We start from the raw sequence: 26257 nt of genomic DNA on the forward strand, positions 1-26257 counted from the left end.
ATCCTTTCCAAGAGCTGTTCACTCCTCACACTCTCAAGCCTCCTATAATTTCTATCCTTGTTTCCGTAGAGAGCTTTCTTTCTTCCTTTTCCCTTATGTACCCTGAGGTCAGTTGGTGTGTTTTTGCTCTTACTAGATTACTCCTTGGGAAACCAGAAGTCAGTGTTGGGCCTCAGCGGACTATGTTTTGAGAAATTCTTCCTTCCAGGGTCTTCCAGAGTCTCACATCCACTATAGCAGCATAGCCCAAAGATGTCCGTGTTTAAAGCTGTCAGTGGGATTCAGCAGAATTGGAGCTCGTGTCAGATGATTACTTCATGTGGCTATTTTACTATTTTGGCTGACATGCTTTAAATAGTGTTGGTCCATTAATAAATCACAGCAAAGGAAATGGCCTTTTTTAGTATTTTCTTAAAAATAGTATTTGATCATAAAGAAATGAAAAAGTATACAAAAGTTTAGCGAAGAAACTAAGAATCAAAAGTTAATTCCTCTGCTGAAGAACCCCTCTCCACAGTTTATTGGTTGATGCTTAAAATATGTCTATGTAGTTAACCTAAACGGGTTCATTAAGGTCTGAACAACAGAGGACCAAATTTACGTGGGCGAGAGAACGAGGGAGAGAATGATTGATTGAAACATGACTCTTCTGAAGGACGGGACGTGGGGTTATGGGGCACCCTGAATAGTGTTGTGAACATTAGATGAGCACTAATGATGGTCCAAACATCACCAATCCAAGGATAAGATAAATACCTTTAAATATATTCATGTGTCATAAGAAAATACCTACAAACTAAGAACTTTCTAACATTTACAAACTATACCTTATTACAGTTTACTTTAGTTACAAAGGCTATTTCACACACACACACATTTTGTAAATTGCATCACACACAGACACACACATATGTATAAAGACATGTGCATATTTGTGACCACCCAGAGGGGTGGGATAGGGAGGGTGGGAGGGAGATGCAAGAGGGAGGGAATATGGGGATATATGTAAACATATAGCTGATTCACTTTGTTATACAGCAGAAACTAACAGTACATTCATTGTAAAACAATTATACTCCAATAAAGATGTTAAAAAAAAAAGATGTGTGCATACACTGGGCATTATATATATATATATATATATATATATATATATTCATTTTGCTGTTTGGGGCACTTTACTAAGAACCTTATTTTAGGACAGTCCACAGTATGTAATAAAACACCCTTGTGTTTCAGTTCCTGGCACTGTGGGGAAAATTAATTTACAGATACTGTTCCCAGAACTTCTAAATCACCACAAATAATTTTAGAGCATCAACATAGCTTTGACATCTGTTTGTTTCCAACTACACCAGAAACGCAGGAAAAACAATGGGTAACAAAATCATTGTTACCATAAACTTCAAAGGCTTAAAATAATTTGTTTTCCTGGAATTTTATGTTGAATATGATTAAAGTAACTTGGTCATCAATTTAGAATTTATGCTCAGATTGTAATGTGATTCATAACGAAAGTAAACTTATTTCAGTAGACTACAGTGAGATGTGTAATCAGCAGAGGAAAAAGGAGAACGATAACTACCCACTTGGATAACGTAGCACAGAATTTTCCTCCAGAGTCTGCACAGCTGGCATCTTAGCCTTTTCTTTAACAAGCCCTCCCCTTGCGCTGAGGGCACAGGCAGGCCTAGTTCACTCCTGGCTTCCTATGTTATAGCTGGGTGATCCTGGGCGAGTTACTCTCCTTTCTGGCCTCAGTGTTCTCAGTCATAAAGTCAGGGAATTAAGTGAGATAACATACGAAAGTTCCTCCCCCAGGGCTTGGCACAAATAGGGTGTGGAACAAATATGGTTTCTTTGGTTCTTTCCCTTGCCTTCCCTTTTCTAAGTATGGAGTGGTTATTGGATATTCTTTTGTGCTTGCCCTATTGTCTGTGCCTTATGGCCACTACCTCTTCTTCTCTTTTTTCTTTTCTTTTCACAGTTAATTCATGTTAAATTAGTTCAAGCACTGCGTATTGAGCACCTACTATATGAAAGGCACTCGGGGTAGATAGTATAGGACATATGAATGAGTAAGGCATGGTTCCAAAAATAATAATAATAATAAGGCATGGTTCCTATCCTAAGCAAGATTATAATATATATGAGAGAAAAAAGATGGATGGGTGGATGGATGGATAGGTGGGTGGATGGATGGATGGATATATAAGATGTATTAACTGCTTTCCCAAAGTAGAAGGAATATCAGGTTTGGTTGGGGCAATGAATGAATTTAGTTTGAAGTTATTACACATTTTCATTTAGATCCTGTTTAGATGGAAAATAGAATGTACTGGAATGTTTTTTTGTAGCACATTTATAAAATTAAATTGAGTATTCGATATTGTTACAGTCATGTTATTGTAGCAAAGGAGAAAGGAAAAAGTGTGTGATTAATAAGTTCCAGTTATATCATTAGGTGGATTCTCTCAGCATTATTTATTATGTACCTTATAAAGATTTATAGAAAACATTTTATTAAATTTACCATGTATTTCTTCATATTAAGAACTGCCTTAACCTTGGAAACTTTAATTTCTAAGTTACATGTATATAACAGTTTCAGTTTTTGAAAATTTGGATTTCTCCATATTTTCTGCCTCACCTCTCTGTAAGGAGGGCTGTCACCATTTTGCAGTATTTAAAAAGGATGGAGTTTTGGGTACTGATGCATTGAGCTCATTGCTCTCTCCAGAGCTTGCTATTCATGTCTGCTATTGTGTGCCGGCTGGGAAATTGTTCCCAGGACTCCCATACAACTGGGGATATTGGCATCTACATAAGAAATGCCTAGTTAGTGTGGGTATGGGACTGAAATCCATCTCAAAGTCAGTCACCAAGTTCTGTACCTGAGGAATTTCCTCCTCCCACAGAGGGTACCTTTTTTCAATTTGCGAGAAAGGTGTCTTCAAGGCTGGTGGTTGCCCTGGTTGCTCCCCTAACCTCGTGGTAGTAAATGGTTAAAATGTGATACCTGAGATAAGTAAGACCGACTGATGTCAGATTTAGTCGGTTCCTTGTTTCTAGACTGTGAGTAAATATGTGGTTACCCGCCCCCTTTTTTCTTAAAATGAGACTCATCAAACAAATGTACCATTCTGACATGCGATCCTGTCGTATGTTATTCATTCCACCCAAAGGACGTGACTAGAGCTCATTCAAAGCCCCAGGAGTTGGGCATGATGAGGGAAGAATTGTAGAATGTTCTGCTGTGTATGTGCCACAGGACTTAATTTATATGGTGAGAGTAACTATAAAATCTTACCAAGTAAGTCAAAAAGACAGTGCTGTCAGGACTTTTCAAGTATACCTTGCTGTTCATATATTCTCAAAGATTAGCCCCAAAAGGTGAAGGCATGTTATCTCCCTTACAGCCAAGGTTAGAAAAATAACATTAGAAGTGCAAAAGTTGTATGATTGCCCTGATTTGTGCACACTCTAAAGCAACTACCGGGACTTCCCTGGTGGTCCAGTGGTTAAGCCTTTGCCTTCCAATGCGGGGGGTGTGGGTTCAATCCCTGGTAGGGGAGCTAAAATCCCCATGCCTCATGGCCCAAAAAAACAAAACATAAAACGGAAGCAATATTGTAACAAATTCAATACTCTAAAAAAAATTAATGAATAAAGCAACTACCATAAGCAATCTAAAATAGTAGTTGCCAACTGCTGTAGCCATGATTTAAACGGTGCCAGGCTACCATTTCCCATGGCAAGGGAACTCTTAAACTGCAGAAGACACAGCAGCCCGTGAACATCTAGGTCCGCACAGACAACACGAAGACCAGCAGCGACATGTGAATCTTGAGTGCTTGAAACATGCCTAGTCCAAATTGAGGTGGCTGGAGTGTAAAGTACACATGGGATTTCAGATACTTAGGAGAAAAAAATATTAAACATCTCACCATTTTTATATTGATTATATGCTGAATTGATGATATTTTGGATATGTAGGGTTAAAGAAAATATTAAAATTAATTTCCTGTTTCTTTTTACTTTTTAATGTGGTTACTACAAATTTAAGGTTACGTAGATGGGTCACATTTGTGGTTTGCATTCCACATATTTCTATTGGACAGTGCTGGTCTAGTATTTCAAGAGAAAAGATGGGGGGATGTGTCTGTGATTTCTTCATAGTCTGTATCTCACAAAATACTGGATCTCTTGTTCGCTCTGTCCCACAGGCATGGGCTGTCTCTGTAACAAGGACATACAGTATCATTGGTTACATGTCTTTTTCATCCCATGGCTGTTCTGCAGTTTACTGAGTACGTAGATTACTTACAATCATTCTGTGTAATCTCTGCGGCAGAATCTTTGTGCACAATCTTAGTAGTTTCCTTAGGAGAAATGGTTTGCAGCTTTTGCTCCACGTTGCCCTCCAAGTATTGGGTTTGGCCAAAAGGTTCATTTGGGTTTTTCCGTAACATCCTACAGGAAAACCCGAACGAACTTCTGGCCAACCCAATATGACCAGTTTGCTCTTAGCAGAGGTACATGCCTCTTTTGCCATTTTTCTCTCCAACCTGGGGATTTTCTTTTTTGTTGTTGTTATCTTTGCCAGTGTGACAGAGAGTGTGTGTTATCTCTATTAGAAAAGGAAAAACAACTAAATTTCACACTCTGACATGAGCTGCTCAGTGTAAAGTAACAGGAGAGTATGAGAAAGGACAGTGTATCCTTACCTGCTTTAGATAGAGGCTTGAGTTGATTTGTAGTCTCTGCAGAAGTGTATCAGACTGGGTGACCATTCCAAATTATATTTTGCATGACTATCCGGTCCTCTTTGCCAGCATGAAGACCTTAAGAAATAAATCATTTAACCTGGCATGGAGTACCTGGCAGGATGAGTCAGCCCATACATGTGCCCTCGAAATGAAAGGACACCAAGAGCAGTTAACATCACACATAGCTGTCCGAGTACATAATGAAGATCCTGGGGGAAAGCATCCTTCTTGACTGGGAAGTTTTTAATTGGCCTGGCTACCTGGGATACAGTTACATCAGGACCGCAAGTCCAATTAGCCAAGAGTTTACAAAAATCCATCCTGTGGCTTCTGCACTTGAGGAGAACAAATGAAAAAGAGCCCTGAACACACACACTCTTCTGCTTTCCTTCTTTTCATTTGCTAAGTGTAGAACTGGTTTGTGTCAAGAAATTGATCGTCACTGTTGTCTCTGGCACATGACCATTTTTCACACACAAGTGGAATAGTTCCCTAGGAGGCTGCTGTCCTGTAATTGTCATGTCTCAGGTTTGCTACGTGGTTGTAACAATAAGAGAGGCTCAGCCACTTGATGAATGGATGCTGCTAGACATCTGTGCTGCTTGCTCTCTCCCTGCTACTTTATATTCTGAGAAAAGCTTGACAGTACTGCAAATCCTTATAGGCCTTGGTTTTTTTCACTTGGTTGATTAGTTGGATAATAAAATACCTACATTAAAAAATATTTTTTAACGTTCCACACATTCTTTTATCCCCTTTGCAGGTGGTGATAGGTCACGTGCCATTTGCTGAGCTTATGTGTGTAAATCATATGCTTTACATTCTAGACATTTCTTCCTCTTTCTTCTGCACAGGGGATTGGGATAGAATTTAGTCCTCGTTACTTTGCTTTTTGTTATCTGATTAGCTGAAGGGATCTGGCCCTTTCTTTCTGAGATAAATATCTTTTTGTTTTCCCCATTTCAGGATATACATTATATATATATATATATATACATTATAGCTTTTTCATTTGGCTAAAAGACTATAATTTGGGGGTGTTTCCCACCACACCCCCCCCAATCGTCTCAAATCTCTACTTTTATTAGTATAAATTTTTAATTTGTGCTTTAAACTTAGCCTGGAAGGGTGACTAAAAAGATGAATTTTGGATTTAAACTTAGCCTGAAAGGGTGACTAAAAAGATGAATTTTGGATTTAAATGTTTGTGTTTCATTTCCCTAAAAGACGATTGTGCTGCATTATTTCCTTGGCCCAACACACTCTTCATGGCTCAGGTCCAATCTTGGCTTTCTTCAGTAATGATCTCTTCCTGCTTTAGCCAACAAATTTCCTTAATACACATTTTCACTGAAGTGGCTGTTTAGCTGCAGGAGGAGCCTGACTCAGATTCATTTTAACTAAGCATCTACCAAAGAGCCTGGTTTCCTTTTCTGATTCCTTTATATTGGCTTGTCCTGGAAAGATGAGTCGCTTTCCCCGTCAGTCTCAGTTTCCTACCTCTGTAGTACAAGACTGGTCTCCTTTGCCGGGTTGTCATGAGGCTTGGATGAGATATATGTGTGAAAGCCCTTAGAAAATGTCAAATGTGACAATTCTTTAAATGTTTATCCTGGAAATCAAGCACTTGTCATAGCTTCTCTCCTGGTTCTTATCTTAACTGTCTACATGTTCATCGTACACTCGTTAGAAATACAAATTCTCCATTCATTAGCTGATTGTTTACTCAGAAATATTTTGTTGCGGACCTGAAGTACATTACTACATCTTCTTCTCCTTTTCTACAAAATCTCCTTGCGTAATGTTGTGTCAGAGAAATGGAAATCTTTAGGTACTGTAGATGAGTGCTCTGTGAGTAGTAATGGAGGATTCCTCATTGAACAGGATGAAAATATTTTTAGAAGTGAGCCCACACAGTAATCATCATTGCCAACATGGATTTACAAATGTGGGCATCTCATTACACATGGTACTGGAATAGGTGCTTTACCCCTCCAGTTTTCATCTGTTTAAAATGAATGTACTTTCTATCTCTGTTTTCTTTAAGGTTCACCATTCAGGGTTCATGCTCGAGTTGCATGGTTTTGTTGTCGGTTTTAAAAATACTGGTTTGTTACTGTCTCCTGAATTTCCATTGCAGCTTCTAATTCTTCTGATTATTTCTTGTGTTTCATGTCCAGGCACTAGAAGGAAATTTAATTTTTCATTTGCTGGACCTAAAAGTGCTTATGCCTGTCCACCAGTCATCCCCTGTTTCACTTGCCCTGCCTTCCGTCCCCATTGCCTTTGTAAATGAGGTGCATGGTTTGGGAAGGGCCTGGAGTCAGTTCTAGAAAGTGAGCTGCAGCTTCAAGCCATTCCCTGCTTCTTTCTGATTTCGGCTGTTTGTAAGAGGAAACAAGCAGGGGCTTGGAGCAATTAGTGAGCCCAGTGTAGGCCTGGGTGTCAAGGGGGCAATTATCACCTTCCTCTGGATACAGTTTGGAACTGGCTCTGGCCTGGTGGGGGCCACCCAGGTAAAAGAAAAACAAATATTTTGACAAGCTGAGCTTTGAACAGTTAAGTAGTGGGAAAGGGTACTTAATATTTACTTAGGACTTTGTCTTTATTTTACCTACGTGCTAAAACAGATACCATGTTCCTTACAAGGGAGTGGGAGTGTAGATTATTAGGATCATAATATAGATTATATGTAATATGTATTTGGCAAATAAGCTCAGGAGAGATAATCATGTCATATCCCTCACCTCTCCCGTATTCTCTCGTATTCCCTATTTTCACTCTCAGCTCAGAAAAAGCCCACCTGTCCTTCCCATCCCACCCACACCCAGTGGTGCCTGGGATGGGGTCTGGGAAGAGGGATTTCATCTCCATCTGGTTGCCTTTTATTTGCATCTCATGTTAATGCCAGAGATGTTGCACTTTAAAATATAAAGAGCTTTACACTTACCTAGAAAGAACTCTGTGTGTGTGGGACTGTGAGGGGGGGGGGGGTGCGTGCGCACGTGCACACATAATGTATGTGTTTATATATATAAAACTGTGTTATGTGATAAACTTTCTGGTTACTTTCTTTAACACCATGTCTTCAGTGATTCTCTAATATCACTAGGATCTCAGCTAGTACCGCGATTTATTTATTTATTTTGCGGTACGCGGGCCTCTCACTGTTGGGGCCTCTCCCGTTGCGGAGCACAGGCTCCGGACGCGCAGGCTTAGCGGCCATGGCTCACGGGCCCAGCCGCTCCGCGGCATGTGGGATCTTCCCAGACCGGGGCACGAACCCGTGTCCCCTGCATCGGCAGGCGGACTCTCAACCACTGCGCCACCAGGGAAGCCCAGTTTTTTGAAAGATGTTTTTGCCTTTATTCTTTTCGCTAATGATTCTGTGCATGTAACCATTATCCTTATTGACATTAATCTAACTGATCACTCAGGCCAGTCTTCTTTTCAAAGCAGGGGTACGAACCTCCCACTCACCAACTCCCTGTATTTTAGTGGTTCCCCAGATTTTTGGATTTTAAGGACCAATACACTAAACAAAAGTAATTAGGGTTAGGGATCTAGTATCTTCTTAAATTTTTATTTTGTCAGAAAGGACACAAACTAAAACAACGACCACCTTTCATCACTATTTCATAAAAATACCCAGGGGCTTCCTTGGTGGATCAGTGGTTAGGAATCCACCTGCCAGTGCAGGGGGACATGGGTTGGAGCCCAGGTCCGGGAAGATCCCACATGCCGCAGAGCAACTAAGCCTGTGTGCCACAACTACTGAGCCTGCTCTCTAGAGCCTGTGAGCCACAACTACTGAGCCCGCGTGCCACAACTACTGAAGCCCGCACGCCTAGAGCCCATGCTCCATAATAAGAGAAGCCACCACAATGAGAAGCCTGCGCACCTTAACAAAGGGTAGCCCCCGCTCGCCACAACTAGAGGAAGCCCGTGCGCAGCAACGAAGACCCAACACAGCCAAAAATTAGTTAATTAATTTTTTTAAATACCCAAAGTGTTTTATTTATTTATTTTAATACCAGTATTTATCTAATACCACTACTTATATAATACCAAAAGTGTGAGAAGTACATAATTTTAGATTAAAGTTAACTCTTTGAAAAATTCACTGCACTTGTTTTTCTGTTTACCGCCTGGCGATCATCTCTTCCTGAGTTGGTTTTTGTGAACACCTCCTATGCAGCCGTATCCCTGACCCAGGTCGCCTCCCAGCCCTGCTTGAACACTGCTCGTGGTGGCAAGCTCTCTACGATAGTTCTTAGACAGGATTTCTTTATAGTTTTTTCTTTTCCAGATGAGCATCTGCAAGGCTGTCAGCCATTCCTTCCTTGGAGGGTATGATTTCTAGACCTTTGTCTACCATTCTCACTCTTCTTCAAAAGAGCTCAGACTAGGTAAAAGGAGATGTTTAGAACAAATGCGTTCAATGTAGAAAGCACTCAATGAAAGCAGGCTGTTGTTATTCATCTATTCCTCCCCTCCTTTCTCCTGAATTTTGACTGTTTATCATTTGTCAGGCGCTATGCTGGGGCCTGACAAAGAGGAAGCAGTCCAAGGACGCATATCTAATGGGGCCGCAGACATGGAGGTGATGCAGCCGCGCGCTGAGGGCTGCACAGAGAGGCGGTGTTGACACACCGCCATGGGCAAGTGCAGAGGGAGCCCTTGGCTTGGTCAGGGAAGGTCAGAGAAGCATTGCTCCTGCTGGAGAGGAGCATTAAACTGAGGCTTGCAGAATGACACTGAGTTTCCCAGGTGAAGTAACATCTTACAGGTCAGAAAATAAAGATGGATCAGGGCAGATGCAGGGACTTATATAGGATCTACAGGCAAGCTGGAGCCCTATGAGTTGCCTAGGGCTGCTGTTACAGAGTACCACAAACTGGGTAGCTTAAGATGACAAAATTTCACAGTTCTCAGGGCTAGAAATCCAAATTAAGGTGTCAACACAGCCATGTTCCCTGTGAAAGTTGTAGGGAGGATCCTTCCCAACCTCTTCCAGCTTGTGGTGGTTTGCCAGCAGTTCTGAGTGTTCTGACTTACAGCTGCGTCTCTCTCCCCCACCCCTCCCCGGACTCTGTCTCAGTGTTCACATGGCGTTTGCCCTGTATCTCTGTGTCCAGATTTTCCTCTTATAAGGACAACTGTCACATTGGATGTAGGCCTAGCCTAATGACCTTATCTTAATTTGATTATATCTGCAAAGACCCTATTTCCACATCAGATCCCATGCACGGGTACTGGAGCTTAGGACTTGGACGTGTCTTTGCTGTGGCACGGGAGCACAGTTCAAGCCATAGCAGTGGGTGTCAGGGAATGGTGAGCCAGGGGGCCCAAAAGCATAATTTCTTTCTATAGTCAGGATCATATAGTTTCCTCAGTACAAACCTAAATCATTCAGAGAGCTTGAATTTGTTCCTAATCAAAAAATCCAGGTATTTTCATGAGAGTAAGCCAAGGCTTTCCCTAAATTTATACAGTCGATTCTTCCGCCCTTGTAACTTATATGTAAGACTTTTCCCTATTAAATATTATAGTGTTGGCTTTGGCCAAGAATTCATGCTGGCCTATTGAAATAATTTCAAGTATTAATTCTGAATCTTACATTCACCATCCCCCCTAGCTTTGGGACATTTATGTATTTAATAAGTGAGCTATCAGTGACCTGATTTATGGCATTTTTAAGTGTTGAAAAAGTGCTGGCCGAGAACAGGGCCTTGCGGCACATCCCTAGATGCTTCCTTCGTGCTGACTGTGACCCTGACCATCTGACTAACTCAGTCACTTGTTTAGCTAGTTACCCACTCATCCAAACCACATTTCCTCTTCCCAGATATCCTCGTCTAATCCATGAGCAAATAATGATTTTTATTTAGCTCAAATCAAAATATACTACGTAGCATTTCCGAGCAACCTGACTTCCTCACCAACCCCCAAAGGAAAAAGGGCAAACGTTAATGTGCATGACTTGCCCTGAAGGACTTCACGGGTGGCTATTCTTTTCACCAGTCTTGCTAACCTTCTATTTCACCAGTCCATTCTGGAAATTTCACTTCAGATCAGCATTAGCCTTACTGCCTTTCATTTCTAGAATCTAGTTTTCTGTTCTTTTAAAGAATCAGAATGCTATTTTTCCTTTCCATTAGCACCTCTCCTATTATGCAGGTTTTCTCAAAACAACCAAGAGTGGAAAATCCTTCCTGATTAGGTCAGGTAAATAAGAAGCACTTTTAGCCCCAGTCTTCATTCACAGCCCCCTTACTTGCATCTTCTGGAAAATGCAGTAAATTCAAGCTATCTTGAGAGTGAGGCATATTACCTTCATTTGAAATACGGTAATATTGTAAAACTGATGCTAAAGTAACTTACAGCACATGACTCTCTTTGGTTCCCTTCTTTCTCATAAAGATAATTCCTCTCTGATTTTCTTAAATTTTAAGATTGTAAATTTTTAGAGCCATACTACTCTGTCTTTGGAATGATTGGTTATCTGCAGTGTCTAAGGACAGTCTTATTCAGAAGCAAACCAGTAGGAAGCCAGTGTGGGAGCCCTGTTTATCCTTTTCCATCAGATCCGCTCTTCAGAGACGTGACCACTGTCACAAGTGACCCTTGAACGAAATATCTAAGTTTAGAAACATCAACTGTGCTGGCAGGCTACATTAACATTCCCTTGCCTATCAGCTCAAGTGTATTTTTTTACGAACGATACATTTATATTATATCCCCAGATTTCTTAAGAGCTGAAGTGAGTAAAATAGATATCATTTTCCTTTTCATTCTGTTCTTCAGGCGGGCTTTTCAAGGTCATGGGGCAGTCAGGATTTGTTACTTAAAAAAAGGATGGCCTGACAGCATTTGGAAATTGATATGCTGGTGCCGTGTTCTGGATCAAAGCCAACATTAGTGTTCAGTCTAGGAAATGTCCAATTTGACGCTGTCCTTTTTTAGCTTGTGTCAGAATCAAGAGAAAGTTCTAGGTAATTTGCACACTCTGTTTTAATAGTTTCAGATAACTCTGTTTTGCTTCAGAGAGCATGTTTACTTTTACTCTCTGTCATGCTGTTCTTGTTTTGAATGAAGCAATCATTTATGGTTTTCGGTGTTGAAGTTTAGTGCATTTCAGTTTCTACAGACTCTGAAACAGTTCTCTGGCACTGTGTGTGTGTGTGTGTGTGTGTGTGTGTGTGTGTGTGTGTGTGTGTAAAAGCTTTCTAGTTTTGATTTCTTTGAAAAAGAGCAGAAATTTAGAGATAGTTGCAACAGGTCTAGGAACCAAAACTCTTCTCGGTGTTTTGGTTTTTTTTCTCCCCAGCAACCTTTTACAGTTTCCTTTTTGGTAGCAATTTTTAATTCCATGTTAAACACCTAAATTACCTTGCTTCCCTCATTTGTTTTTTAAGCTAAATTGGGATAAAATACAAGGCGCCATGTTCATTTTCCAAGGCAAAATGTAGTATTTCCCTGCTCCCTGCAACTGCCAACCTCCCTGAATTCCCCACACCAAACACTTTAAGGGGAAAAAATGTGTACTCCATGTTTATGTTTCATTCACTGAACCAATATATATTGAGGGGTTTCATTATGCAAAGATCTGTACTGAAAAGTAACCATAAAAATGGTAGGCCTGGGCTTCCCTGGTGGCGCAGTGGTTGAGAGTCCGCCTGCCGATGCAGGGAACACGGGTTCGTGCCCCGGTCCGGGAAGACCCCACATGTCGCGGAGCGGCTGGGCCCGTGAGCCATGGCCGCTGAGCCTGTGCGTCCGGAGCCTGTGCTCCGCAACGAGAGAGGCCACAGCAGTGAGAGGCCTGCGTACCGCAAAAAAAAACAAAAAAAAGGTAGGCCTACAGTTTCTCAACATTTTGTGGCTTAGGACCGTGTCATTATGAAGGTGAGGAGAGTAGTCTAGTGCTCTCCAGTGGTTAGAATTGGAAGTGCTGTTATTCCAAAGAATTCTGGGGCCGGGGTGGGGGGCATGGGGAGAAAAGGTTAACATTTATTTGTTACCAGACATCTGTTATGTGCCAGCACTGTGCTGGCCCCCTAATAACGGTGCCGTGAGTTAGATGTTATCACGCCCTAGGTGATGGGTATGGTACAGATGGGGATGCTGAGGCCAGACACCCACACCAGAAGCACAGAGCTGGTTATTGGCCGAATGAGCACTTGAAAAGAGTGCTCTCTCTCTCGCGCTCTCCCTCTCTCTCTCTCTCTCTCTCTCTCTCTCTCTCTCTCTCGATAACTCCATCTGCTTCCCAATATAATATTGTCTTCCTTCTCGTAAAGTACTAGATCATCCTGAAGGTGAGATTGTTAAAGCAACGAAAATACATTACAGGTTTTGTTGGGAGAGGAAGAAAATTTTTTAAATGCTCTATCATTGTCAGTTCATAAATTCAACTCAGAAAGAAAGGACCACTTTATATAGTTAAATTGCCTTTGTTTTAAAAGTTAGACATTTATCAGTGTTTTGAGACTTTTCAGGACTCATTTTTATGTTAGATAATCTACGTTTTACTTGCAAAATTCTGGGTTCCATTTTCAGCAAGTATTATTTTCCTCTGACATATTAGTACTTGGGAGCACTAATTTGGTCCTGACCATCTGTGACTGCATCTGTAAGTGCCGCAGTACAGTGACTTGTGGCAAAAATACTGTCAGAAGATAGTGTCAGTGACCCTTTGTGTGCTGTGTGCTCTTTAAAAACCAGAAAATACTGTAAAGCTACTTTACCCTGATTGCAGATCATAATAGACTGGATACTAAGCTATAATAGCAGATCTGTATAATAAATCAAGTGCTTTATAGTGTTCTTTTCGTTTAGAAGAGAGGTGTAAGTTTTTCATAGAATATGGCAAAAAGTGCATCTTAGCCATTTCTAATGAGATAGTTTTAATATTCATTCTATATGAATTATTTAGTTCAAGCCATACATGCAGTACACAGCATCAATTGTTACTTTTGTATAGCATTTATAATAGATTAGCTGTGCCACCAGGAATGTTGAAAAGACAGGGTAGCAGGAGTGGTTCTGCATTTAGTCAGAAGAGGTTATATTCATCCCCAAATCTGGGTGTACATTACCAATTTTATTTGTGTTCTGAAAGAATGTGTTTATCTTAAAATTTCAGTGTTTTGAAAAACTAGATACGTAGATGTATATGTTTTCTCTTGAAAAACATGATACTTTGTCCCAAAGCTTCTGTCATTTATTCTCCAGCAGCTCACATGTCGTAAAGCAGCCAGTCTGGCCGAGGGCTGGACCACCTGAGGATGGTGTGCACTTCTGCTAAATTAACCTGCAGGCTCTGGGACTGGGGCTGAAATTCACTGTCCTTTCCAGGGTAGTTCAGAAAAGTGAACCATGATGATTCCTTTTCTCCATCTCCTCTGCCTTCACAGAGGCAAGCCACTAGCTTTCTATAACACAGATACAAATAACATAGGTTATTTTTCTCAGATGTTAAGTTAGAGCATTTGAGGCTAGTTAGAAGAAGTCCTCTGTCTTAAAAACTTTCCTGTCTTTTAGAACCTTTCCATTCTGCTCCTAGCTCTCCTCAGCCCTCCATGGTAACTTCTTGAACTTGAGTGTTACTGCTTGAGTACGGAGAGCCAAAAAAATTAAATAGTAATAATAAACCAAAAATGTGACATCTCTCTTTGCTAATTCTAGCCACAAGATTTTCATTAATCTTACTAAAATCCTGCTTTCATCATATCATTCCGCAGTTGCGAAACCTGCAGCCACGTTCTGTTCCCTGACTCCTTTTCCTAGAACCCGAGGCCCTCTAGGACCTTTTCAGACTTGATTTCCGATCTTCCCCACACAGCTCGCATTAGACACATTCTTCTGTTTATTGTCTTCCGTGGCCTACCTCAATTTCTGTTTTCCCCAAAGTCTTTCTTGCTGAACTTGACCTTCATCCTACGTTTATGCTCCTTTTATTTAGCATTCATCATACAGGATCTCAATATTCTTAATTATTTTTTAATATTAAAAATTTCTTACATTCCCCCCCCCACACAATTATCCCCCTCAGCGGCAGGAATGGCATCTTACATACTTTTCATAGGCCTTGGATGGTGAAGGGCATGCTGGAGACGTGCTGTAAATATGTGAGGCTAGATTTGATTTCTTGGTCTGGCCTCCTTCTTGACTGTACTTGTCTTTCCTGCATTCCATTCACCTTCAGCACCAGGTTGGGTTTTGACCTTCAGGGCTGTAGCAGCTTTTCCTGCCAAGCATTTTCCTTCTTCCAACCCTGACTTCCATTCCAGCTGCATCAGGTGCAGCTTCCTGTTCTGTTCCATATACCAGGAACCCTGTATGCACAAAGCACATCCAGCCGTACCGCACAAGTGGAAGGGGCAGTTAACAAATGTTAGGACAAATACCGTATGCTAACACATATATATGGAATTTAAGGGAAAAAAATGTCATGAAGAACCTAGGGGTAAGACAGGAATAAAGACACAGACCTACTAGAGCATGGACTTGAGGATATGGGGAGGGGGAAGGGTAAGCTGTGACAAAGTGAGAGAGAGGCATGGACATATATACACTACCAAACGTAAAATGGATAGCTAGTGGGAAGCAGCTGCATAGCACAGGGAGATCAGCTCAGTGCTTTGTGACCACCTAGAGGGGTGGGATAGGGAGGGTGGGAGGGAGTGAGATGCAAGAGGGAAGAGATATGGGAACATATGTATATGTATAACTGATTCACTTCGTTATACAGCAGAAACTAACACACCATTGTAAAGCAATTATACTCCAATAAAGATGTAAAAAAAAAAAAAGTTAAGCCAAAATGACTGGAATTAAAAATGGAATATCTTTCTGTCCCTTTAATTTTTGTACATCTTAGAAGTCTTATAGAAACAGTGAAACTCTTCAAGGCCAAAAAGGTGAAGTCTTAGAAAATCTGTCTGATATTGATTGCCTAATTTTAAAATTTCACATACATATACCTCATCCTCAAATGCTTACCACTTCCTATACCAAGTAGATAAAGAAAATAGAATGAGCTGAATTATTCAGGGTACTGAGGATTCAGGATAACATGGGTAAATGACTCCTTCTGCTAGAAAGCAGAACTAGAGAGCTCTTTCAGGCCTCATTGTGCAGCAAACTTTTCTATTAGCAAAATGAATGTAATTTATACTTTCTTTTCCTTCCCCTATTCAACCACTGTTAGAAGACCTAAAGCAAATTGTAGGAAATCCCCTTTTCCTGGGAGGCCACTGGAAAGATAAAGTAGCAAAAAAAATCAAATTAGAAAATGCATGTACAGTATCATCCGGGTGTGGGTGTATGTCTGTGAATTATTTTCCCTTTTCCCCCCCACAAGTCCACAATAACAAAGGGCTCCTAGTTCCCAAATCCATTCCCACCAAATAGATCCCTGCATTACTCCTTCTAAGCTTTAAAGCCAGCCATACCTCCTCTTCACTGATACATTTGTTCTCTTGGGCCTCTTATTCCAAATAGAACAATGTTGTCTACCCAGGAAGTCAGGGAACAACTTTCTGAATGTTGTCAGCATCTGTGTTAGAGTCTTTAGCAGTTCCAGGGTCTGCCCTCATCCTCATGCCACTTGTTTGGAACTGTGCAGATTCACAGTGGGAGCAGCTTTGAACCTCTGGAACAGTCTGTGGTTGGCGACCAAAGTTTCCACACTTGTCAGCATGATTGGCCAAGCCAACTTTTGTCTCCCTTCTTTGCTGCTGTGTAACCTTTAGTGGGTCCCTTACTCACTCCGCTCCTTCGTTTCACAACTGCAAAGTGGGAATAAAACTTCACCTACTCAAAAGGTCACTGTGAAGATTAAAATAATTGACCTAAATCACATAAAACAGTGCCTGACATAACATAAAAGCTGTATAGATGTAATCTGTTAACTTCTGTTATTCCCCTGAGTTAACTCACTAGGTCATAGGCTTTCCATTGTGGATACTGATTTGATAGCCCATAGAGGTTTGGTTTTTTCTCATTTCAGTCCCCTCTCCCTCCTTCTTGCTAATTATTGTCATTTGCACGGGCACAGCCTCTCTCACAGTGGCAAGTTTCTTTGTCCTTCAAAGGCAGTTCAGCTATTAAAGCAAACAAAAGCAATCATCCTATATGCATGAGCAGTATCCCACCCTTTTTCACATCGTTTTTTGTTTACATTATAGGTGTACACTTTTTCTTTCTTTTTTTTCCCACACACCCATTGCTTTTTTCAGTTTAATAAGTTTGTAAAATAAACTAACATAAACCTTGCCAATGACCCTATGGTGCCTTAATTGAGTTTCCAACTGGGATGACCAATACTAAAATAACTCATCAACCCTTACCGCCATCTGTTGGTGGTGGGTGGAATGGACTCTATTCTCCAGAGCCTTGGCTTGTAACTGGCCATGTTCAAAAGTTCCAAGTTCCCTAGTAGATGAGAGAGAGGAGAAAGAGACTGTGTGCGCGCCTGAGTGCCATGTGCAGACACTTGTACGTGCACACTGGACAAAATCTGTAAGGATGGGCTTCCCTGGTGGCGCAGTGGTTGAGAATCTGCCTGCCAATTCAGGGGACATGGGTTCAAGCCCTGGTCTGGGAAGATCCCACATGCCGCGGAGCAACTAGGCCCGTGAGCCACAACTACTGAGCCTGCGCGTCTGGAGCCTGTGCTCCGCAACAAGAGAGGCCGTGATAGTGAGAGGCCCACACACCGCGATGAGGAGTGGCCCGCGCTCGCCACAACTGGAGAAAGCCCTCACACAGAAATGAAGACCCAACACAGCCATAAATAAATAAATTTAAATTTTTTTAAAAAATCTATAAGGATACGCATCAATCCATTTAACATTTCGTATTCAGGACTTTAGGTGATTCTAATATTTCAGTCTGCTTTTCTGTGTCTTCTAATAACAAATACGCATTTCTCTTGTAATTATGGTAAATTTTCAAAAAGGTAGAATTAATGAAGGACTAAGTGGTGGGGGGCAGAGGAGAAAATGAAGCTTTATTTTAGTAAGTGCAAACTAAAGTATGCTTAGATTTTATACTATAACAGATGAAAGAAGAAATGGAAATGGGGGAGAAATGACAAAAGCTGTGGTACAAACAAAAGAAACTTGGGTAGCTTCTAAGCGAAAGGTTTTATTAGCCAATAGGTTTAAATGTGAGATTTTTACTTGTTATCCTCTCCCTTTGAAATTCTCATTATTCTGTAGTCATGTCTCTTAATTACTCTTTATCCTTTTGCTGTCAGAGCTTCCTCTGGAGTGGATTAATCTACTCTCAGCAAAGAATATTATATTCCGGGTAGCCAGGACTGTGCGTCTGAGCCTTGTTACTTTAAGCTGGGTAAAACCCACAGAATCTTCATATTCACATTTTCCCCATTAAATCCTGCAGCTTGCTTTCCTGGGCATGCATCTCCTTGGTGTCCTTGGAGTGTGCATCCTGCCAGTGAGGAGGCCTGTTTTCTCCTAATAAATCCTATGTCCCTGTTACTTGACTTTTTTTTTTTTTTACAAATTAAGTTGCAGATAGGAACAAGGGGAGGTGAAAATCTAGTTGCTTTATGAGTTTCTATCCAGATATCTGTTACTCTTGCAGGCACTGCTGATCAACAATAGAATTAGACTAAATGTTAATCATCTGTAATGACTTCTCCCCCCCCCCCATCCCATCCCTTGCCTCACATTATTAAATCTTACTACAGATAAGACTAGCAGAGGGGAATTGCTCTGAAGCCTGCTGCCCCCTTTCCTGTTCCTTGAGGTGCCAATTGCCAGACGGCTCGTCCCCATATTGTAGATCCTTTCTCATGTCATCAGAAGAACTTGTTCTGTACTCCATTCCCACAACATGGTGACTGCATCAGCCCCTGAGAAGCTAACTGAGTGAACAGCTCACAGAAAAAGATATTGTAGGAGAGGAAAAGGCTTCAAAACCCTGCCCCACCACCACCCCGGGTAACTCCAGAGAAGCGTCTCACTGACCCTCTGATTGCATGGAGGCTAGTATGCAGTAGTACCACAGAGTGAAAACTGTTTTGACTTTCTGGGAAGTCATGGGCTTTCAGTGTTAACCCACAAATCATGATGAAAACCACAATAGAAAGTAAAACCGATAAATTTCAGACATATTTCTTCTCCTGCACACACCCCGCATCCCTCCTTCAACCATGAACCACATACTTATTTCTTGTGTCTAAAACAAACAAACAAAAAACTTGCTTTGGTTTGAAAAATAAATCTATTTCAATCCCTTAATAGATCTTCCACTTTTTTCCTCACCTTTCATACTCTGAGTATGTAAAGGAAACATTGTTTCTCAAAATTATGTCATAGATAAATTGCAGTGAACACTTAAATTTAACTGTTTTTGAGCTTTGAGGTTTTAGGCGAGATCTTAGTCTCAAAATTTCTATGAACTTTTGTTTTCCCATTAGCAAAAATGGGAATAATAACAGCTACCTCATAAGATTGTTGTGAAGTTAAATAAGACCATACATACAAAGTGCCTAGAAATTTAGGAACTGAGTAAATGTTATTCCCTTTCTGGTTTCTTATAAAATCGCCCACTAAATGGTTGAGGCGATTAGGGAGAGTTTCGTGGAAAAGTTAGTGTTGCAACAGGTTCTTTAAGTTCAAGCATGGATAGAAGGGGGCAATGGAGAGATAAGAGAACCATGTTCCAAGTAATGCAGCAGACTGGGTTGGAAGGACCAGAGGCTAGAGGCAAGAACTATGATACGCCTTTTGTATAGGTGTAGGCACAGTGAAGGGAAGGAGTGAATATTACACACATGTCCGAGGCAAAACTCAGAAGAGTGATTGGCTGACTGGATTCAGGAACGGCTGAGTTGAAGATGTCTCAAGGACCACAAGCTTGGTGGAAGATTGGGAATGTGATGATGCTATTGAATGAAATGAGATATGAAGAGGAGACAAGGAAAATGCGTTTGAGGTTCTTTGGGGGTGGGATTTAGAGAATAGTGGACATGAGGTAACATCTAACTAGATATTTAAGTATCTTAGTAAGATACTAAGATAGTTAAGTAAAAAGAAGAAGACAAAAACTAAAGCTTTGGTTAGATTAAAAAAAAAACAGGAAGGAGAAATGGGCTTCATCAGAGAAGATGTATAAGTTAAATCTGTGGCACTGGATACATTTCCTAGGAAAGGGAAGGGTTAAGGGGCTGATTATCAAATGTGATGAAAGTACTTGGTTAAGGAGAGAGAGGAGGAAGCTGAATGGGCCAAAAAAAAACACTGAAAGGGTGCCCAGAAAGGTAGGATGAGGTCCTGAGAGTGAAGGTCCTAGAAGCGTAGGTGTGGAAATAAGGAGAAATGTCAGATGTAGCAAAGATCAAAGAGAACCCAAACCAGAGTGGAGTGTGGCATGGATTGAGTCTAGTGCTCTCAGGAGCCTCTTCACTTTTCCTGCTTCCCACATCTTCCTCTCTCCATGTCTTCTTCCCCGTTATTGTGGAGAGCAGAACCAGAAGGGTAGAAGGCCAGCCCCTGACCTTCTCTAAATTTGCTTTCTTCTGTTTGGTTTACAAAAGACCCTGAACTCTGTGACCGCAAGCAAAGTCTCTTAATCTCTATGACTCCCAATCCCCTTATCCTACATTGGAGTCATACCAGTTTTTTTCTCTACTTTTGCAAAGGGCTGTGATAGGGATGCAGTCTAAAAGCGTTTTCAGCTAAAACTTGTGCAAAGGAGAGAGTGCTGGTACATATCAAGCTGTCCGTAACCTAGGTAGATACATGGTTGCTATAAGGTGGTCTTTAAATCACTTATTGTTTCTGTTTTGCAGAGTTTAAAAAAATTTTTTTTTGTAAGCTTAATGACCTGTGTTAAGGTTGTTATAAATACTCAAAATCTCTACAGGGAATTGAAGGTGTTCGTGTAGCCTTATGCTTTTTGGATGTAATTGTCATTTGAACCTTAAATTATCTTTACTTTCATGTGCCCAGTTAGTAATCATTTGATTACATGATTACACAGAGTGAAGATTAACTGAGGGAGAGAGGTGGCCCAAGCCATTTGTTTCCTCTAGATAAGTATCTTTCAGCTTGTTCAATACATAAAATAGAAACCTGCAACATTTAGAATGTTTTAAAGTGCTGCACAGATACTTCCATTTTCTAAAACTTTTAAGAGTCTTTTTAGTCCTCAGCAGAAATCACGAGAAAGTAGTATTAGAGAAAATGTGAAATTTTTAAAGTAAATACCTAGGAAAGTAAACTTTTGGAATTTGCCACATCTAAATGGGGAAATGTCTCAGATACCTCAAGTATGTTATGTGCATTCCCCAAAAACCTAGTAATTTTTAAGAGTTATTTTTCAAAGGTTTTTCTTCTCCGTTTTTAGAAGACAAACATAGCGGTGCTTTGCATTGTGGTCTGGTCACTGTGAAAGGATGTAGGTAGTACATATATTTAAACTCTGCTGCCCCTTTGTTTCTGATAGCAGTGCCCTCAATTTTAATATTCTGAATTTTTTTCCTTCTTCTTCCAACTTCTGTTGTACATTAAGGAATCTGAACACATTTTTCATACAAACCCTCATAAAAGTAATGCTTAATTCCTGATTCATTGGTTTATATTTTTGCATTGCCTATTTCTTGCACACACGTGCCCACACACACATTAGTGAGTACACCGTATAACTATTATTACAGCATTAAAAGAGGTCTTAATAAAGGTATTTATAAACAGTTGTCAAAATCTTAGGTAAAAAAGACCTGTTTTAAATAACACATCAAGTGTGTTAAAGATATATACACATACGCACCTTTCTGTGGTGATCTAGAGCCATGCAGAGCTGCCTGCAAAAACAAAATGAATAGATAAGATCCAGGCAGCTTTCCCACCGTGATTAGTTCATAAAGGCTATGTTGATCTTAGTACTTTCCATTAACACTTCTGTAGCCTTGCCTTTGGGTTTGTATTTGACCACAGACATGGTGTTACTAGACGAAACTATTTTTATAGAGCTCACATTCCATTTTTTTGGTCCCAAGATCATCAGGTAAGTACCTGATTCCTCAAAGCTAAACATCAAACTGTAATCCAGAGATTCAAATGAGAGGCCTAGCTGTTCCCCCTTTTTAGTTTAGTTTGTGTTTCGAATTCTCATTTCCCGTCCCCTAGTAAAGAACATTTTGTACTTGAAAGTTTGCAGTTATTTGATAAGTGTGTGTGTTCTCTGGACTTAGACATTAATAAAGGTTCCTCAATTATAACTTCTTTTTTTCTCTTTTTTTCCTTAGATATGGGAAAATTGTTTCCACGAAGGCAATTTTGGATAAGACAACGAACAAATGCAAAGGTATGTTTCGTTGGCTGTTGATTTGCTAAATCAGGGCTTTAGAAAAATAATGGAATTTTAAACTTGATCTTTGGTTTCAAAACTACCTCCATTTATTAAAATCCAAATCTTACATGTCACCCAGTTTCTGTCTTGCACAATGTCAGCATATTGCTTGCGTTTGTCCCTGGTTGAGTTTTGGCTGGAAACCCAACAGCAGCTAGCCCTTTGCCAGAATCCCAGATTTGATGCCAGTAGAGTTAACATGCAAAATACCGGCTGGCATTTATCCCCTGCTCTTAAAAGGGGAGTAGAGTTAGAAAATAGCTTTTCTTTGCCGAGCCTGAGGAGATTAGAGCTGCTTACTGAAGACCATTGGACTGCACTAAAGAACTGAAAAGATTACATATTGTGCAAATTGGCTCTATTAATTAGAGTAGTTTTAAGCAGTACTTAATTACATGTTTCAATACTCCCAATTGTTCTCTGCTGAATGCCTGTTGACAATATTGGCAGCGGGGAGGAGAGAACCATTTTCACTGACCGAATTGTAATAGGGAGGGGAGGTCATACGCCCCTTTGAAATATGCTGCTGCATTAATTTGATGCACTGACCTTCAGTTTTCCGTGTAATTAGGATGAGCTCATGCGGCTCCATGAGCTGGAAGAGGAGGCGTCTGGAGTAGGCAGCACTGATGCTCTGTGGTTCTGACTTTTAATGATCCAGCATCTTAACAATAGGCATGTGATTTCTAGGAAAGGGGAAGAATGGAGTCAGCTGACTTTGAGTCTAACGACTGACCCCGTGAATTGAAATAAGGTTGACAGGAATAGGCAGAGAAGGCAAATCTCCTCATTAATTAGACCCCAGTTTTTCAAGTAGTGGTGATGGCTGTGGCTTAGCACAATCTGAAAAAGGCAGAGAACATAAATGAAGCCTCTGGATGGTATGGTAGGGCCTCACCATAGAAGCCAGCCGTTTCCTTTAATCTGGACTTGAAGTGATTCATTGTATTTCTGTCTCTTCTTCAAAGCTCCTGAATTTAAAGGAGCTATTGTGGCAAATATCTAAGCCCATGTTTAGTCAACATGGCACATTCAGGCAGTTTCGCCTTAGGACGGTGAATAGAGCAATGCTTTACGTAGAGTGGTACTCAATTAATATCTTCAGTGAATTAAACTGGAGAGAGTCAAATTGTAGACTGAAATGTCTACCCAGTTACCAGATTAGTCTTGTTTACCATATTTTAAAATGATTTGGGTGAGCAGGGACACAGAAAAAAACCTTTTGGTTTTATAACAAAAAAAAACCAGACTCTTGCAGGTATAAAACAGGAAGCTGATCTCAGCATTTGTTTCAAACCAAGAGAGAAATCACAGTAGACAAGTCATTTTATAACCTTACCCTTCCTTTCTTCCTCCTCACCTCCCCAACCCCCTTACCCCCAAAAAGAAGTCTTCGCAGCAGATCAGTGTGTTAAAAAAAGCACAGCTGCCCTAGTTACGTGAGAGAGAGGACCCAGAGGCCTCCCTGGGTGAATTCTCTGCCACACCTCTACACTGGACACGCTACGGTTATACACTCTTTTCCAGCAAGACCCTATTGCCTGGAAGCCAAAACTCCACAAAATGCTTAGCATGATCTGGAAAAGTTACGAGTAGAGAAATACTAAAGCTAAACTGAACATCATAATACAAACCCATGATATTTGGGAAGGGTCCGAAGATAAGTGGAGAGATTTTGGGGGCTTCTAAATGAGGATAAGAATAATTCAGCACTGGTTTTCAATACATGTCGCCTGTAGATGTTCTCCTAAATTGAGTCTCAGGAGAGACTGCCTTATGTCGGGGGTGGGGGGGTGGCGATGAGAGAAACCTTCTGAGTCTCTTTGTGTCACACAGGCCTCTCAGGAAGAAATAGCAACAGATATCTGGGGTGTGGGTGAGTGAGTGAGGGGGAGAGAGTAAGCAAGAATGGGTTTATAAAATTCTGGGAGGGAGAATGAAAGAGCTCCTGAAAAATAGTAATTTTAGGACAAATGAGAAAAAATAACACAGCATAGCTCATAATAAAGACGGATAACATGTTAGCCATGTTACAGATAACTTGAGAAGGTGGGTAGGTGAATGGATGGATGAATATAGGTAATGCTTAAGAGGTTATTAGTATAAATGGAAAGTGCTTGTGTTGTATACAGTTTTTTGAGAGTTGAACAGATCAAAGAATTTTATACCTGGAAATTAGAGACCTTATAAGGTCATAGAACATTTTCTGGCACAAAACTTTTTTTTTTTTTTTTTTTGTGGTACGCGGGCCTCTCACCGCTGTGGCCTCTCCCACTGCAGAGCAGAGGCTCCGGACGTGCAGGCTCAGTAGCCATGGCTCACGGGTCCAGGCGCACCGCGGTATGTGGGATCTTCCCAGACCGGGGCACGAACCCTTGTCCCCTGCATCGGCAGGCGGACTCTCAACCACTGCGCCACCAGGGAAGCCCCACAAAACATATTTTGAAGCCTCTCTCCAGAAGACAGAATTAAGCTGAAGGAAATATTGCTCTGAATAACATGTTATCGTAGTTATTAAATTTAAAAATTCACTATTCAGTTGCTCTTCTACCTTTCAGTTTTTGGCCAAGAAAAGGTATTTAAATGCTTTTCAGCACTGGAATATATGGTAGTTCAGGACCAAAAAAAAAAAAAAAAGCTTACAGCGGATTGATTGTGACACCCGACTGGTTAATTATCAGTGTTTACAGAGTTGCATATAAGACCAGAAAACACACACACACACACACACACACACACACACACACACACACACACACACACACACACACACACAGACATAAAATGGGTGAGGATAAGTCAGACCAAAGGGAAAATAGGGGTAAGAGCAGGAAACTCCATGTTACTATAGAAATAGCCCTGTATTTCTTAGTTGCCAAAGCAAAAATAAACATACCTATTCCCGTGATTCAGTAATCACAATGTAGAATAAAATCCAAGAAGCAGGAATACCATAACTGTTCCTGGTCCTGAGACCTGAGAAGAAGCCTCTTGGGGGTCCAGTGAGAGGATGCTGTGTTACTTAGTTTATCCCACCTTCAGAAATATCTGTGTACATATTTATATAATGAAACCCATGGAACCTGTGAAACTCATTTATATACTCTTATACTTACTTGAAAGTAATATAATAGAGGAAATGAAAGAGCCCAGGGTTGCATGCTTACCTGTTATATTTGTTTTTCAGCAAATATTTATGAAACAGCTATGTAGTAGACATTGGGCAAGGCCAGAAAAGGTTATAAACAGTTAACTAAAAATGCAACCGTTATGGATTTTTCCTAATAAGGAAGTAACAGATAAAATAATACTAATATTACCTGAATGAATATCAATTTCAACTACATGAATATCAAACCTGAGATCTTCTATTTATTGTAATTTATTGACAACAGCAAGATTAAGGAGGGTGTCTTAAATATCCATCAGTAGAAGTTGCATCATTTCAGTGTAGTTGGATGTTCATTTATGACCTGCTTAAATTGTATTTGGTAGTAAAATATGTATGAGAGTGAGAGAGTGAGTATGTGTGTGCCTGTGTGTACCTTCATAACGGGTTGCATGTTAGCATTAACGACAGATTTCTAAAAAAATTCCAAAATACGTTTAACCTGACTTCTAGCCTGGCTGTTGAGTAGCGTTCTCTGCTTTTACTTGGGTCAGCCTCTTCTTTTTCTTTCCAACCTGGCTATTTCTCCATTCACTGTCAAAATCAAATTAGGCCTTATTCCAACCCGATTCCAAGTACTCGAAGGAAGCTGCTGCTTGTTTCAGCTTTGACACTTCTGTCTCCTAAAACATCTATTTCTGTAATCCATAGTCTAGTTCACTAGTTTTGTTACCAGGCAATATTTTTGGTATTAATACTGCACACTCACCTTTGGACTACTTCGGAAGTTTCTGTTTGGTCTTGTTGATGCATATATTTGCCTATTTTGACACTTAGTTTCTTCCTGTGTAAACGACTGTAGCTTTATAATATCTGCAACTAAATGATAGGGCTGGCCCCTCTTCTCTGCAACCCCCAAACAGGGCTTTTCTTTTTCAAAATATTCTTCCTCATTTAAAATTAATTTGATGGGCTTCCCTGGTGGCGC

At 40.6% G+C, this 26257-nt stretch overlaps 1 protein-coding gene across 4 annotated transcripts in view; it reads left to right on the forward strand.

Annotated features, from left to right (window-relative positions):
- The window catches only part of RBMS1 (RNA binding motif single stranded interacting protein 1), a 211406-nt gene that overhangs the window by 145742 nt on the left and 39407 nt on the right, over positions 1-26257 (forward strand). For all 4 annotated transcript variants that reach the window (XM_060016695.1, XM_060016697.1, XM_060016696.1 and 1 more), the window contains exon 3: positions 22057-22115. In XM_060016695.1, coding sequence (XP_059872678.1) covers positions 22057-22115 — 59 coding nt within the window. The remainder of the gene's footprint in view (positions 1-22056; positions 22116-26257) is intronic.

The sequence above is a fragment of the Delphinus delphis genome, chromosome 7 (assembly GCF_949987515.2).
Source record: "Delphinus delphis chromosome 7, mDelDel1.2, whole genome shotgun sequence".
NCBI lineage: Eukaryota > Metazoa > Chordata > Mammalia > Artiodactyla > Delphinidae > Delphinus > Delphinus delphis.